Genomic DNA, 16,173 nt, shown 5'->3' on the forward strand with positions numbered 1-16,173 from the left:
ACTTTGCTTCGTGGGCCTTAATTTAGTTCTCGCGGACCCCTGGGGGTCCACGGACCCCAGGTTGGGAACCAGTGCTCTAGTAGAAAAGGGCAAGAGTGCAGTAGCACCTTCAAGACTAACACAAATATTTTCTGGTAGGGTAGGAGCTTTTCTGGTAGGGTAGGAGCGCTAGCTGTGGCTCACAAAAGCTCCTACCAGAAAATATTTTGGTTAGTCTTGAAGGTGCTGCTGCACTCTTGCCCTTTTCTACTACTGCAGGCAGACTAACACGGCTACCCACTGCGAATTATCCTTAATACACTACTGAGTGCAATCACGAGTCCCCATTAAGAAGTGAGCTGTGGCTCACGAAAGCTCACACCCTGCCAGGAAATATTCGCGTTAGTCTCGAAGGCGCTGCTGGACTCTTGCCCTTTTCTACTACTGCAGGCAGGCTCACACGCGGCTGCCCACTGTCCATCATCGAGTTGCTCTCGATAACGGGCTTGCCATTGGGCGGCAAGCCTGCGCAGGCTCCCCCGGCCATCGCGGGGAAGGGGGCGTGCTTCCCAGAGGCCAGGAGCCCAGCCCTGCTTGCGGCGGCCAATGGGCTTTCTCTTCGGGCAATGCACTGACCAAACAGAAAAAGCCGGGGGCTGCACCGCACGGACGACGGCGCGCGAACCGGCTCTTGTCCTTCCGAAGCGCGAGGCAAGCGGCCGCCCAATCGGGGCTCGGGAGGGCGTGGCCCGCAGCAAGAGCTGACCAGTGGGACGCTGCGGACAGGGGCCGGCCGGCCGGCGCAGGCTGATTGTGACGTCGGCGGGGCGCTGGGTGGGCAGAGCCTCCCCGCCGGCTCCCCCGACCGCTGCCGCCGCCGCCTTGCAACCGCGGGGCGATGGCGGAGGCGGCGTCCCCCCCCGCGCGGCTCTTCACCTGGGACGAGATCAAGCTCCGCTCGGGCAGGGACCCCGAGCGGTGGCTGGTGGTCGACAGGAAGGTCTACGACATCAGCCGCTTCCACAAGAGGCACCCGGGGGGCTCCCGCGTGATCAGCCACTACGCCGGGCAGGACGCCACGGTGAGAGGCGGAAAGGGGGGGGGGTCCGCATTGCATTGCATTATAATTGCATTGCATAATTGCATTGCATTATAATTGCATTGCATAATTGCATTGCATTATAGTTGCATTGCATAATTGCATTGCATTATAATTGCATTGCATAATTGCATTGCATTAGCATTGCATTGCATTGCATTGCATTGCACGGGCTGCCGCGAGCAGTGGCGGGCTGGCCAGGGGGATCCGCTTGCCCCATGGCAAGGGGGCCCTGTGGGCCGCTGATGAAGCGGGGGCCCACAGGCAGTGGGTTAAAAATGTGCGTGGCCTTTTAGTAGCTCGAAAACCTAATAGAAGTCCCAATGACATAATAATGGGATTTTTACATATTGCCATAACGTTCCATCGGAAGTCCCTTGGTGAAGGGCACTGTGGTGGGGGATGGGATTTGGAGCCAGGGCACTAATAGGGCTTTATAATGAATAATGTATTAGTAGTTAATCAGTGCTCTGTATACGTATCTTTTGTATTCTTGTTTTTGTATTTTATTTTTTTTCTCTTTTTTCTTTTTCTTTTTTTAAGGTATTCTTTGTGTTTTCATTACAAAAATGCAATAAAAATTATAAAAAAAGAAAATATAATAGAAGTCCCAATACTGTAACCTATGCAACTAAAACTTTTAATTGTGCCTTTCCCCCCACTTATGTGTTTTTTTGCCCTGACCTGGATGGGCCAGGCTAGCCTGATCTTGTCAGATCTCAGAAGCTAAGCTGGGTCGGCCCTGGTTAGTATTTGGATGGGAAACCACCAAGGAAGTCCAGGGTTGCTATACAGAGGAAGGCACTGGCAAACCACCTGTTAGTCTCTTGCCATGAAAACCCCCAAAAAGGGGTCGCCATAAGTCGGCTGTGACTTGACGGCACTTAACACACACACACACGTGTTTTTTGAATTTTTTTTATTTCTTTCTTATAAAAATTAAACGATGGCCTTATAGTTGTGGGTGGGCCCCCGTTGCCTCCTGGCAACCAATATTTTTAGACCCCGTCCGCCACTGGCAACCAGGCTTCACCTTGGAGGTGCCAGATTTACATATAAATTTACATATAAGCTAAACAAGCTATAGCTTAGGGCCCCCAAAAAATTTAAAGGAAATAATAATTGTTTCACTATTAATATACTTCTTCTTAATTGTATTTCAGTTCAACAATTACTTTGATAAAATACATATTTTGTAATGTGCAAATGGCTTTAGATACCTATTAGGTCCATAAATTACCATATAGCCATATATTCAACACAAAAAACAGCGACAATTTGTTGTTGACAAAGGACAGCTGGATATATAAAGGGCCCCATTACCTTCAATAGCTTAGGGCCTCATCAAACCTAAATCCGGCCCTGAGGGTCCTCGAGGAATGGGGCCGAGGCTTTTGGCAGAAGCATGGCTGGAGTGATGGCGAGTGGCATGAGAGAGGTTGCGTGGGGGAAATCGAATCAGAGGGCAGCATCCAGTGGGGAGTACTGATCGGAGTGGCGGGCGCTGGATTAATCGTGCTTGCGCCGACATTGGTAAAGGCGTTTATTTGGAATTAAGTCCAACGGGGTATTTCCCTGAACAGGAATCTTGTGGCACCGTCAAATCGTATTAGATTTTATTCCCTCTTTCCTGGACTAGAGCCCAGTTCCTCATATGCGGTGTAGTAGGTTCCCACTAGGCAGGTGTTTTTATATACGAGATATGCAAACATAATCCAAACAGCAGGTTCTGCGGGAATGACTGAGCACAATGTAATTATGTAAAATCCAAAATGCAATCCAGAAAGTACACGGACTATTTGCTATCGTGGCAATGGGGGATTTCTTTAGTTTTTGCTAAGCTGGCAAGTACATGAGGGATTTCAATCTTCCTAAACCATACTGTAGGGTCTCAAACACTATTTTTGAAGGAAGATAAGAGAGATCAGCTGGATATCAGGAAAAACATTTTTACAGTAAGAGTTGTTTGACAATGGAATCAGCTACTTAGGGAGCTCCCCTCACTGGCAGTCTTTAAGCAGAGGCTGGACAAACACTTTCCAGGGATGCTTTAGGCTGATCCTGCATTAAGCAGGAGGTAGGACTAGATGGCCTGTATGGCGAGTGGAGGAAGAGCCACCCCGCAAATGCAGCATGGATCAATGAGGGATCCTACACTGGAGAGTATGCCTTCGGTGGATCCATAGTCTTGGCTGCTATGGAGAGGATACTATGTTCTGCACTCCCCAAGAAGGTCAACCACCCTGTTGAGTAACCAAGGGATAGCTGGATGTGATGGCATCCATGGGCCTGACCTGGGTATACTGCTGCAATTTTAAAGCAAGCCCACCCCCCCCCCCCGCCGGGTGGGCCAAGGTGCTGTTGTTCCCCCCATACCTTTTCAAGAGCCGAAACAACCGTGTTTGTGTGCACATGCATGGGGGACAAAGACAAGAACAAGCATTTTTATATCCCTTTAAAAAGGCAGTGGTGTCCATGGGTCTGACTCATTGATGCCTTCACATCTAGTTTGGCCCTGATGTATAGCAAAAAAGAGAGGGCAGGCAGCGCTTGGGAAAGAACAGGAACCTTTTATACCACAAACATTAATTTTATACAACTGTCATGGTTTCCCCAAATAATGTTGGAAAATGTAGGCTGCTGAGCATTCAGAGAATCCTCTTTTAGATGTTCCTAGTTCCCCTTCACCTAGATGTCAACCCCTGGTTTCCCTGAGACGTTAGCATGAGTTTTAAACCAGTTTAATTTTGTTTTGCCAGTATATCCTTACTATAATTCCAGAGCAACATCAGGATTTTCCCTGCCAGGGTGAAACATTCATTCATGAGTCATTGTCTTTTCAGGCAAAATTTCTTCGAAGGATCGGAAGAATGGTGTTCTAATGTCAGCACATCTTTGTTGTTCAACGGACCTTCGGTTTTTTGTCCTCTCTTTAAGTGCATCACTCATGTATGTGAATCGCATAAGTACTAATAGTTAAGTGAAGAGCTGTCCATAATTTATTTTTCTGTTATATAAAATATAACAGAAAAATAAATTATGGACAATTCTTTAGACAATCCAGTTAACAGTTGGTGCTTACGGTCTTGTGTTCGTGTAGTACATATTCATAAGCTTCTGATGAGTTCAGCCTGGCATACATAGTGGTATCTTCCTACCCTTTATCTTTATGACAGTCATATGCAGGTGATGTTTACAGTGTGAGTGATTAACTCAGGAACTTTATGGCTGAATGCGGATTTGGACCTAGGTTTTCCCAACCATAGTTCAGCATTCTCTAGTGTTTAATTCTGGGTTGTTCCTATCCTTGGCTGAAGGTATGGCTGCTTCCACTTAGAAGAGCTAAATGCACTTGCTCAAAGTGCACTTACCTTTATAAGAGCTAATTTGTCAGCAGAAACAAATCAAACCAAATGGTAATTCTTTTCCTTGCTGGTACCACTTCATGCTGCAGGGAGGGAGGGAAGGTATTTCATTCCCCTTCCATGGAAAAAACTCACCAGGACAAAGAAAATGAACATATGGAGAAGGCCAGGCTGAACATTTTCTTCCAGACATGCTCATTTTCTATGTGCTGACTTTCCATCCCCTGCTCTCCCATGGAGAAGCATTCAAATAATCCCTTCAGTCTTTTATTTCTTGATTCTGCTGAGTGTATAAACTGGCCCTCACAAATGGCATCCTAAGAATAGATATAACATTCAAAATAAATGATGGTTGCTGCCTGGAAAACTATGAGGCGCATGTTAGGAGTAAGGAGCCGTCGCACCATCAGCAAGGCAAATCCATTTCTAGTGAATACTGTTTCCAGTGAAATAGATGAAGGTATATAAACACTGTCCTTGAGGGTGTAACAAAATGTTACACAAAAATGCATGTAACAACATCCCAGCTACTACTTTGTAAAGAGGGGGGATTTGGAATGGTAAAATGTGCTTCACCCCCCCCCCCCCAGCATTGATTTTCTGTTCTAATTGGGCTTCTCAAGTGGCTTTTCCATTACAGAGGTCTAGATGCATGTCTGCCCATGTTTAAAATGGCTTAACCAACCAGGGGGTGGGGTGGGGGGGGGGGACCGGGAGTTCAGAAACAGCAGGTGAAAGAAGATTAATATTCTCATCTCTCTCCTACTTCCCCCCTCCATTCCAAATTCTCTCCCCTAAAGCAGTTTTTATTTTTAAGAATGGCAGTCGGGATTTTGTCTCAATCTTTTGGAAAAAATATTTAGATAGGTCTTAAGCCTCAAAAGAGGTAACCCATTCTCCCCCACCCCCATATACCCGTACAACCACATTCCAAGGCTGCTTGGTGTTATTTCCATTTTCCCCCCTTTGCAGAACTGAAGCGATGGTAGAAGAATGGTTCAGATGACTGGGGCCATTTATGCACGGCTGTTTCCTTGCGGCAACTATTTTGGGGCTTTGCTTTGATTCTGCTTGCATTTTCCGACTGTCAGAGGTTGCCTCGCTCTCCCCGCATGTTACCACGCTTTTTGCTTGCATTTTCTGGATGCTGGCTGAAACAGCATCCAGAAAATGTGGGGGAAATGCTTGGAAATGCACGGGGAGAGCGAAGCGACCTCTCACGGTTGGAAAATGCAAGCAGAATCACAGCAAAACCCCAAAGTAGACAGTGGGGTGACCATGAGGAAACAGCCGTCCATAAATGGCCTGGCTTATTATGAACAGTGTTATCCAGACACACACGCACAAACAGACAGTATGCATAGTGGTTGTGTAAACTGGCTCTTAATAAGTCACTCACAGAGCTGTATACTTTAGCCTGAGTTTAACGGTGCTGTAAAGGGCATGCTGAAAGCATTTTTGTGAACTCTGAAATGAAGCTGTGTTAATCTGAGCATACTGTTCTAGGGGAAAAACTGGAGCAATTCCAATTTTTTAAAAAAGAATCATTTACCCAGCAAATCTATAAAAAAAACCTCAAAGCACCAAGCTGTTAAATATAAGGGAAAAAAACACTTTTCTATTTGTACCATGCTGCCACGGCAAGCACTGTGATTCCAAGAAAGTGCACTGAAAACCCCTGCTCAGTTCCCCCTCCTCTCCTGGCTAGACATTTCTGCCAGGTTTTACAACCATCATTGTAACGATTGGTTGAAACTTATGGTACCACCATCTACTGCCCTACCTCTGAACCACCCCCTTTTCCCCTTCCAATAAGAAAAGTGACAGGAAAATACTACTCTCTCCTCCCTCCCACATTCCTCTACAGATAAACGTGAGCTTAGAGAATGAATTCCCCCTTTCTTTCGGAGAACATAGATTGAGCTGAGCTGGAAGTGGCTGTATTAGCTGCATTTTCGAATGTCCTGGCTCTTTACCAGTTAAAGAACTAGCGTGGTCTGAAAGCTCAGAGTTGTCTGGCAGCCAAGCACCATATTTAGCAGTGAGCTGGAAATGACAACTAAAAAAGCTTGTATGACCAGGAGAAATCTGTTTTTTTCCTGAGTCCACTGAAGCGGGAGTGAGAAAGGAGAGTGAGATTAGTAAGGAAAAGAGAGGGGCATTGCTGGGGGTGGGGGGTGGGGGGTGGGGGGTAGAGAAAGTCTGGAAATATGAGATGAGTGGAATTTGAAGAAAACCTGGCCCTACATAATATAGGATGGGAGTCACTTTTTGCATCCTGCAAGCTCTCAAATTGATTTCAAACATGCCACTTAAAGCACTCTGAGCCACTCTTCCTCTGTTGGTGAGGATGTGTGAAATGCAGAGATGCAATTTTAAAAGTGCTTATGCCAGATTTTTGATTGATGCCAAAAAGTGAATTAATAACTGCACGTTAACATTCCAGTATTTTCTGACACTTGCGAACAGGATTATATTGTGTCAGGTGCTTTTTTAGTCCATGTTTTAAAAAAAGCCATTTCCTTATGTGGGAAGATGTTATCACATTTTAATTTCTCCTCCGTCTACACTTTGGTGATTTTTAACAGACATGGAACTTTTGCCTTACCTGATTCCTTCTCTTTTTCCATGATGGGGCATCTCTGGGATGCCTTTTCTTTTATCTCCCCCTCCCACTCTCCTGTAAAAATGGCAAGATCAAGAGAAATCCTTGTCAGTTTCACTGTTCGCTTTTCTCCTCTTCCGAAGAGCATGTCTTCCGAAGAGCATGTCTGTACATCAAGGCTGGCTCACATCATGATCCATATGAAGACTGTGAACTCTACAAAGTGGGGGGACCAGAAAGGGACATTGCAGTAATTAACTTTTCCCCTCATCATGTCAGTTTCACAGGTGACAATTTAAGAGGTGATGAGGTGGGTAGGCAGGTTCTGCAGAATGGTGGGGCGTCACCAGCCATATCATGATGGGATTGCATCCAAATGTAGTCGCAGAGTAGTGCGGGCCAGCATCAAGGGAAGGCAAAAGGGGGGGGAGTGTCTTCTACCACACTAGATGGAAGGGGGGGGTCTGGTGCCATTCAAAACAACAAAAAGCTTGGTGAGGGCAATGATAGAGCTAATAAACTGAAGCAGAAGATCCTTGAGTGGTCATCAAAGTGTCTGAAAATGCACATGTAGCTTTGGTCATAGGCCTAATAGCAAATGAACAAGATAACTTGAATCTGAGATTTACCATTTCAAAATCATTTAAAAATCTGAAGTCCGGCCAGAAAGATAGAAACAGTCTTAATGGCATGGCTCCCATTCAGGTTTGCTGCCTGAAGTCCCCATTAGTCAGTTTAGTGGGCACTGGATAAAATTTCCATCTAAAAGGATCAGGTGGTAGGTGATGTGAAAGACCTCTCATCCGGGACCATGGAGAGCCACTGCCAGCCTGAGCAGACAATACTAACCTTGATGTCCGAGGGTCTGATTCAGTATAAGGCAGTTTCATGTGTGGTAAGACAGACCTGTTAATTTCTGATTTCTAGCCCTTGTCACCTGCCTTCTTCCCTCTTTTCATCCATTGTCCTGGAAGCGGCTGATATAGCCTGATCCCTTGGTGATTTCCAAATGTTGTACCAGAAAAGTCAGTGCCTCATTAAAGAAGTGCACATTTTTTTCTACCAAGTCTTGACAGTTGCTATGGGGGACATTGACCCCTTCAAGCTTGCTATTTGAAACCCCTGGGTAAATCTAGAATGGCCACTGCAGTCTGCCGCTGAAGTGACATACTGGAGTGCATTTCTACAAAGTGGTATAATTGTGAGTAGTTGCCCCATCCCCATCATTTCCAGTCACATACCAGTTCCTAATTGTGTTTCTTGTGTTTCTTTGTTTCTGTGCTGATCATTGCATATGTGCTGGTGATACAGAAGGAGAGATAGAGGCAACAAAAGACAAATAAAAATGAAGCATGTCATTAAATTCAGCTAAGGAATTTCCTGTCTGGGTTGTGGTTAGTGCCAGTATATATAAAGATGCCTGGGACTGATTCATTCACGGGGCTGTTGACACTTCTGTATGGCCTAGCTAGCGAGCTGACACTGGATACATAGGAGAGGTGCCTAAGAGACCATGGCTACTAGGCAATCTGAAAATGAGACTTTTCTGCACCTCTTTTCTAGAAAAAAATTGGGGAGGGGGAAATGTAACCCAAAATGGTTATCGCACTTCAGCATGTTAGAAAGCTCAAATTTGGTAGATGCATGGCCTATGACATATGAAAACAGGACATAAATCTCCTGTTACAGCCATCACTCCACTACAGAGAAGCTGAACTTCACATGGAATGGAAGGTGGATCTGTGAGAGACTGTTTTTCCACTCACATACTTGAACTGGGGAGGAAAGGCTTTCAGAAGTGGCCAGAAACATCTGTAGAATGTAAAGTTTATGTAGAGTCTTGCTTCTGTCTGTGTCTCCGCATCAGGGAATGAATGGCTGGCAGATCCAAGTAGAAACATAGCCCGACAGCAGCTCCTAGTGGTCAGAAGGAATAATCGTAGCTTAGGGCCATCCAGAGTCCTTTGAGTCTTGGAACCACATGAGTTGCAAAGTGATATAATTGCCACCATCTGATACCTAAAGGGTAATGTGGAGGATGGGGTGGATATGTTCTCAGTTGTGTTGGATGACCGGACTCAGACTAATGGATATAAACTACAGCAAAGGAGGCTTCATTTAAATTTGAGGAAGAATTTCCTGATGATGCTTTGTGTTCGACAGTGGAACAGTCTATCCTAATGTCAGTCTCGGGCGTTTGCCTCTAGCATCCCTCAAGCATACTCATCCAGACAGGTAGATCTGAAGCAGTAAAACTTTATTAGGAACTAAAAAGCAAATTCAAAGAACTAACTGCACGCAGGCAGGCAAGGATAGCAATGGAAAGCAATTACAGGCTACCTGCTTAAAAACATTAGGACAAGAGAGTAAGATAAACATTGCTAGGCAACAGCGAGATAGGTATTTCCCATGAATGAAGACACAACATGCCACTGTTGTGATAACAGGCACTAACAAAGTATACACAGGAGCTTCCAAGCCCTGGGAACCAAGGACTTGACATGTAGCCAGAACTTGGTCTGAACTCATGTCAAGAGCCCGTCTGGATCTTGCGTTCAGTGAAGAACCTGACACCCTGCTGAGGTGGTAGATTCTTCATTGTTGGAGGTTTTTAAGTAGTGATTGGATATTTACCTGTCAGGGATATTACAGTTGTAGTTCCTGCGTTGGCAGGCAGTTGGATTAGATTACCTGTTGATCCTTTCCAGCTCTGAGATAAAATAAAATAAAATGAAAGCAAGACAATTTCCTGGCAGGGGACCAGTAAAAAAAAAAAATCCTAACAATATCCACACCTGTTTGTGCCCTGACTTGGATATCCCAGGCTATCCTGATCTCATCAGATCTTGGAAGCAAATCAAGGTTAGCCCTGGTCAGTATTTGAATGGAAGACACCATGAAATACCAGGGGCACTACGCAGAGGCAATCAATGGCAAACCACCTCTGAGCTTCTCCTGCCTTGAAAATCCTACGGGTCACCATAAGTCAGCAGCGACTTGACAGCAACAAAAACCAAAAACCTGTACCACAATGCGCAGCGTTTAAAGCACTGGTTCCCAACCAGGGGTCCGTGGACCCCCAGGGATCCACGAGAACCAAACCAGGGGTCCGCGAAACAAAGTTATAAACCCATAATAAATTAATATTTTCAATTAAAAGTTCTCTATTATAAAATATATATTCAAATATTATTCTAAGTTTAATATTTTCAATTAAAAGTTCTCTATTATAAAAATATATATTCAAATATTATTCTAAGTTTAATGTTTACCTAACAAGATAAATCATAGTGGGTAGCCGTGTTAGTCTGTCTGCAGTAGTAGAAAAGGGCAAGAGTCCAGTAGCACTTTAAAGACTAACAAAAATATTTTTGGTAGGGTGTGAGCTTTCGGGAGCCACAGCTCACTTCTTCAGATACCTGAAGATATCTGAAGTAGTGAGCTGTGGCTCGCGAAAGCTCATACCCTACCAGAACATATTTTTGTTTACCTAACAGTTATGATTAAAGTTTATTTTCAAATTCTCTGAATTTTTATTTTGAACCTTGGGGTCCCTGCACCGAACAAAAAGGTCCTAGTGGTCCCTGGTCAAAAAAAGGTTGGGAACCACTGGTTTAAAGAAACTGTGCTTAACTGGAGCAGTAGAAAAGAGCAAGAGTTTAACTGGAGACATTCAGAATATGAGCTAAAAGAAGGAGGAAGTCAGGAGATCGTATAAGCAAGTGATGAGGAATTTATAAATTGAAATGTCTTAGTGCTCCAAGAAATGGAAGACATATTTTGAAGTACTGAACCGCACTATCTGCATTTCCCCCTTTGACCAATAGAGGGCCACAGTGCACCATCTTTCGCTACATGGCTATTTACCATATGTCTCTCTGTTTTTGCTTCCCCATCAGGATCCATTCACAGCTTTCCATCTGGACAAGACCCTAGTAAGAAAGTTTATGAAACCCTTGCTCATTGGGGAACTTGCAGAGGATCAGCCCAGCTTTGAGCCCAGCAAAAATGTGAGTCTTCTCTGAGAGATGGGCATGAGAAGGGGTCCTTGTCATTGGTATAGCATAGGCCAGAAGTGCGTTTCAAGATCATGTAGAGGTGTGTGGGTGTTCCATTCAAAACAGAAGGGCTTAAAATGTGGAGTAGCTACAGTCAAGAAAAAAAGAAGACCAACCACACAATTGTGAAGAACGTTTTATGCAAAATACTGGACTCCAGCAACTAGTGAAAGGTTCACTAAAATATGGGAATGTCAAAGTTAAAGACAGTTTAGGAAAGCCAACAAATAATGTAACAAGATGGGACCCCCATTTATTAAACTTGTGAAGAGAGGAAAAGGGGCAAAAGCAGTAGGTCAGGGCAGCCAACCCCATAGCTAAGAAATGTCCAGTGTAATTTCTTAACTTTGAATCATGTTTGCAAATGCAAAAAAGTGATAGAAAAAGATGTTTAGGCTGGGGAGAAACACCAGAAGCAGCATAAAGTGGGAGGATAAAACATCTCAATGCAGTGATCAACCAGCGTTTGTGCTTATCACTGTAGATGATGCACTTCCTGCACAAAAACATTGTCATCTTATGTTCTTATGTTCTTAAGGATGAAGGCCAGGTTAGAATTCTTTCCCCTGCCATAACAACATTCTGACATTAGGTTCCGTTTGGTTACCATTTTATGTCAAAGGGTAGCCCCATTTGGGAAACTGTGATTTTTGATGTAAAGCTAAAGAGTAATGGTGGAAGGGAAACTGAACTTCAAAGCAGAGGAAGCTATAATGTTGCGTTCCCCACAGAAACTGCTCGTAGATGATTTCCGTCAGCTCCGTGTTACTGTTGAGAAGATGGGACTGATGAACCCCAACCGCCTCTTTTTCTTCCTGTACCTTATTCACATCTTGCTGCTGGATGTGGCTGCTTGGCTCAACCTGTGGTACTTTGGATCATCCTGGGTGCCTTTTCTCTTCTCTGGATTGCTGCTTGGCACTGTCCAGGTAATTTACTAGATCTCATAGAATACAATAACAAATGGTGTGGTCATTACAGTGCTGTATCTGTTATTAAATTCCGAATTCTCTGTCTCAGAGTCACAGGTTACACCAGCAGAGGCAGGTATGTCTAGGCCTCTATAAAACGAGGTCTCTCTTTTCCCTTGCTCCTGCTCTCTCTGTTCTGCTATATCTCTGCCTGTAACTTTGGTTCCTCCCGATATGCTACCTCCAGCCATCCAAAAATTTGCAGATATCTGAAACAGTTCCATCCATTCTCCCTCACTGCCTCTTATGTAAGGAGCTCTCGCTCTCTCAGCGCACCTCTTAGAAGAGATGAAGCCATCTCTTCTATCCCTTCAAATGTCCCCACCTTCTTTGTGTAGCTTTGAAACTAACCCCAGTCCATACACTAAAATCTGCAAATTTGTAACTCTCTGGCCTCTCCCATTTCCAGGATTTATATCTACAATCCTTGGGGCAGGGACCTGTCCTTTTGGCATGACATTGATGATTTTGTATTATTATAATTGTTGTTATTATTTTTTAAAAAAATAATTCTGTTTTTCAGGCCCAAGCTGGCTGGCTGCAGCATGATTTGGGACACCTTTCAGTCTTTGGCAAGTCAAAATGGAACCACTGGGTCCACAAATTTGTGATCGGACATCTGAAAGTGAGTATCAGCATAAAGATTGCTCCTTGGCATTTCTCCAGGGCTAAAAAAACAAACACTTGAGATGCCTGGACTGAGACGTCACTGTGGTAGGCCAGGATTTCAGATTAGTTCTTCTCATCTTTTACTGTCTGCAGGGAGCACCAGCCAGCTGGTGGAATCATTTGCATTTCCAGCACCATGCTAAGCCTAACTGCTTCCGCAAGGACCCGGACCTCAATATGCACCCTTTGTTTTTTGCGCTGGGAAAGAAACTCTCTGTGGAGGTGAGTCTTGTAGGACTTTGGATAATGTTGCCAGGATTTACACAGGACTGGAGACTGGGTCTTTAGTATCAGGGGGAAAGATGGTGATGTGGATGTCTTGCTTTAATCAAGATGGGGGGCACATAGAGAGAAGGACTGCAAGATATTTATAGGTGTTCCAAAGCCAAGCAGATACATTTCTATTAGAAGAGTTACATGCTTGTCCTGGCATTGTATCGTTTTGGCACCTTGATGAATTCAGAGAACGTAACAGATTTATAACCTGATCCAAAATATGTTTACTCAAAATTAATATGGACTCTTGCTGCAGAATTTTGGGGAAATGACTTTTACATCTAGTCATTATGTTACTGTGGTTTGACATGGTTGGTGGTATTTTGCCTTATGCTATTCTTTACAAATTTCCACACGGTTGATTTTCCTTTATAAGGTCTGCTGGATGGATTTTCTTTTTTTGGTTTATGTTTGAAATAACTTTGGAAGGACACTCCTTCTCATAATGATTTGTATTTGCCTAAATAATGGGCCACCCGGCTAGAACAGCAACCAATCTGTCAGCTGTTCTAAACTGAACCCAAAGCACCTGACCATTTTCAGTTGCTTCATTGTCTCCTCTGTAGGAAGGTTGTTGTAAGATTAAAAAGTAAATATAAATAGTTGCTTGACTTGTTTTAAGTTTTTTTTTTTTAAACAAAGTTTTAAAGTTGTAGCTGTCATGGAGGGAAAGGCTGTTAATATCCAGGTCATAGGACTGCAGCCTTAGTCTCTGTTGGTTTGTCTTAAATGGCTTATTTCCTATTGTTCTTTCCATTCCACCTGTAAAAAAAATCCAAGGTATTTTTTTTTTTAAAAAAACACCACTGAGATCTTACAGTGGGTAGATTGGCTAGACATGAAAGAAAACATGTCGACTGGCTCACAGTCGTTCCTTTCAGCTGCCATTGCTTTGATTACCTTGGGCAGGAGAATGGCGCTTGGACGGGTTTCAAAAGACCGGCTTTATCTGAGGCATCTCTTTCATCCATTAAGCCAGTTTGCTTGCCAAAGAAGGAAACTTGGTGGGGAAACGGTGGCACTTGCTAGCCATGGCCTTGTTTCCTAGCCAGTCTCCAACACACTATAAAATAACAACTGATATGCTGCACAGGATGTCTCTCTTCTGTTTTCTTGCCCTGTATAAAATCACAGGGACATGACTCTCTCACATTTTCTCAAAGCTTTTCGTTCTGAACTTGTTTAAGTTTTGTCAGGCTGGGCTGATCTGAATTAATCCCTCTCTGCCAAATTGCCTTTGGCCTACCTGCACCACTTTGCCCTTATTATTATTATTATTATAAATTTTTATAACATAAAACAAAAAACAAAACAAATACAATAAAAATAATACAAAAAATATAACAAAAGATAATACAAAAGAGTATCTATATACTTATTAATACATTCATAGTTACAAAGTTATTAAGACCAAAAAGATACCCCTTCGACCCACCACCCACCTTAAAAATGTGACCCATCACCCGACTTCCGAAGAAGTGTCCTAACAGTTTTAAAAAATATCTATCAACAATAAAATCTTAAGATATTAAGACTAAATCTAAAGATATTAAGATTCTATAACTCACTAATTAAAGTAGTAAAATCCATTTTTGCCATTTTATCCCAATATGTGATGGCCTTTGCCCATGTTTTTTTAAATTCTTTCATGTCTTTTCCATGTAGGAATTCGGTTAATTTGGCCATCCTCATATACATCCATAATTTCTCTCTCCAGTCACGAATTGAAGGTTTATTCACTTGCTTCCAAACTTTAGCTATTACATTCTTGCAGCAGACCCTTATTATTTTTAACCTGCTTTGTCAGTTCCTTCCCTCCTTTCCCCTCTTGACATCCTTCTGAGGGAGGGTATTAATATTCATATCTGAATTATCAGTGGAGTGGGAGTTTACACACGTTGTGGGTGGAAAATGGGAAGCTGTTCAGTGAAGGATTAAAGGAGTGGCTGGTGAGGACGGATCTCAGGGTCAAATGAGAGAGTTCAAAAGGCTGTGACTGAGAGAACAAGAACTGCATCAGATGTGTTTGAATGGAAGTGGGCACGGATTACCAAAAAAAAGAGGATCAAATATGGAAGTGCCTGAAGACCAGGTTGAGGCTGTTATGTTTGATATGCGCAGGTGTGTTGGTAAAGTTGCCAAAAGCATAAATAGACAGGTTGTGGAGTTTAGCTAGAAGGAATGAACTAGGGCTGTTGAGGAGTTGGCAGTACATGGCCTAGGTGTAGGGTTGCCAGGGCCCTCTTTGCCACCCGCAGGAGATTTTTGGGGTGGAGCCTGAGGAGGGTGGGGTTTGGGGAGAGGAGGGACTTCAATGTCATGGACTTCAATTGCCAAAGCAGCCATTTTCTCCAGGTGGACTTTCCCGTTTCATTGATTTCTTTCTACAACCTTTCAGCAAGGATACGAGCTCCTACATTAAAGACTCACGGGATTTCATTGGCAAAGTTGAATATTCATCTATACCGTCTGAGGCTGTTTTTGTCACCTATGACGTGGCTTCATTATATACAAATATACCTCTTGAAGATGTGAGATGCATTATAGAAAGATGGTTGGATACTCGTGATAACAAATCAATACCTACTCATTTTCTATTATCTTTATTAGACATAATTTTTGAACACAATTTTTTCAGATATCAAGATCAATTCTTTTTGCAAACACAAGGTGTCTCGATGGGTGCTGCATACACCCCATCTATTGCAAATATCTTTATGATAGCATTTGAAAAAGATTTCTTTATGTGCCATCATTTGTTTCATAATCATGTTCTGAAATACTTTAGGTTTATTGATGATTTATTTTGTATCCTAGATTCAGCCACCTCATTTGATATCATTTTAGGATGGATGAATTCCATCAACCCGCATCTACAATTTACTGGGCTAATGCATTCTCAAGAGATCCCGTTTCTTGACTTGGTGGTCTTTAGGACCCAGATACACACAATAGCAGTGAAACCTTACCGAAAACCTACCGACAGGGGAGTGAGTTTGCATTTTGCATCAAATCACCCACTACATCTACGGCGCAACTTGCCTTATAGTCAACGTTTGAGATTGAAACACAATGCCACATTAAACATGACTCTCAGTAATAAATTAACCATTAGAGGCTATGAGGATTCCATTATCCATAATGCTATGGT

At 43.3% G+C, this 16,173-nt stretch overlaps 1 protein-coding gene across 1 annotated transcript in view; it reads left to right on the forward strand.

The window, feature by feature from the left end:
- The first annotated feature begins 877 nt into the window (after positions 1 to 877).
- Positions 878 to 16,173, forward strand: part of LOC130478761 (acyl-CoA (8-3)-desaturase-like) — a 36,519-nt gene continuing 21,223 nt past the window's right edge. The window contains exons 1-5 of the mRNA XM_056850968.1: positions 878 to 1,060; positions 10,948 to 11,058; positions 11,838 to 12,035; positions 12,601 to 12,702; positions 12,840 to 12,968. Of these exons, the coding sequence (XP_056706946.1) occupies positions 878 to 1,060; positions 10,948 to 11,058; positions 11,838 to 12,035; positions 12,601 to 12,702; positions 12,840 to 12,968 (723 nt within the window). The remainder of the gene's footprint in view (positions 1,061 to 10,947; positions 11,059 to 11,837; positions 12,036 to 12,600; positions 12,703 to 12,839; positions 12,969 to 16,173) is intronic.

The sequence above is a fragment of the Euleptes europaea genome, chromosome 6, assembly GCF_029931775.1.
Source record: "Euleptes europaea isolate rEulEur1 chromosome 6, rEulEur1.hap1, whole genome shotgun sequence".
NCBI classification, from domain to species: domain Eukaryota; kingdom Metazoa; phylum Chordata; class Lepidosauria; order Squamata; family Sphaerodactylidae; genus Euleptes; species Euleptes europaea.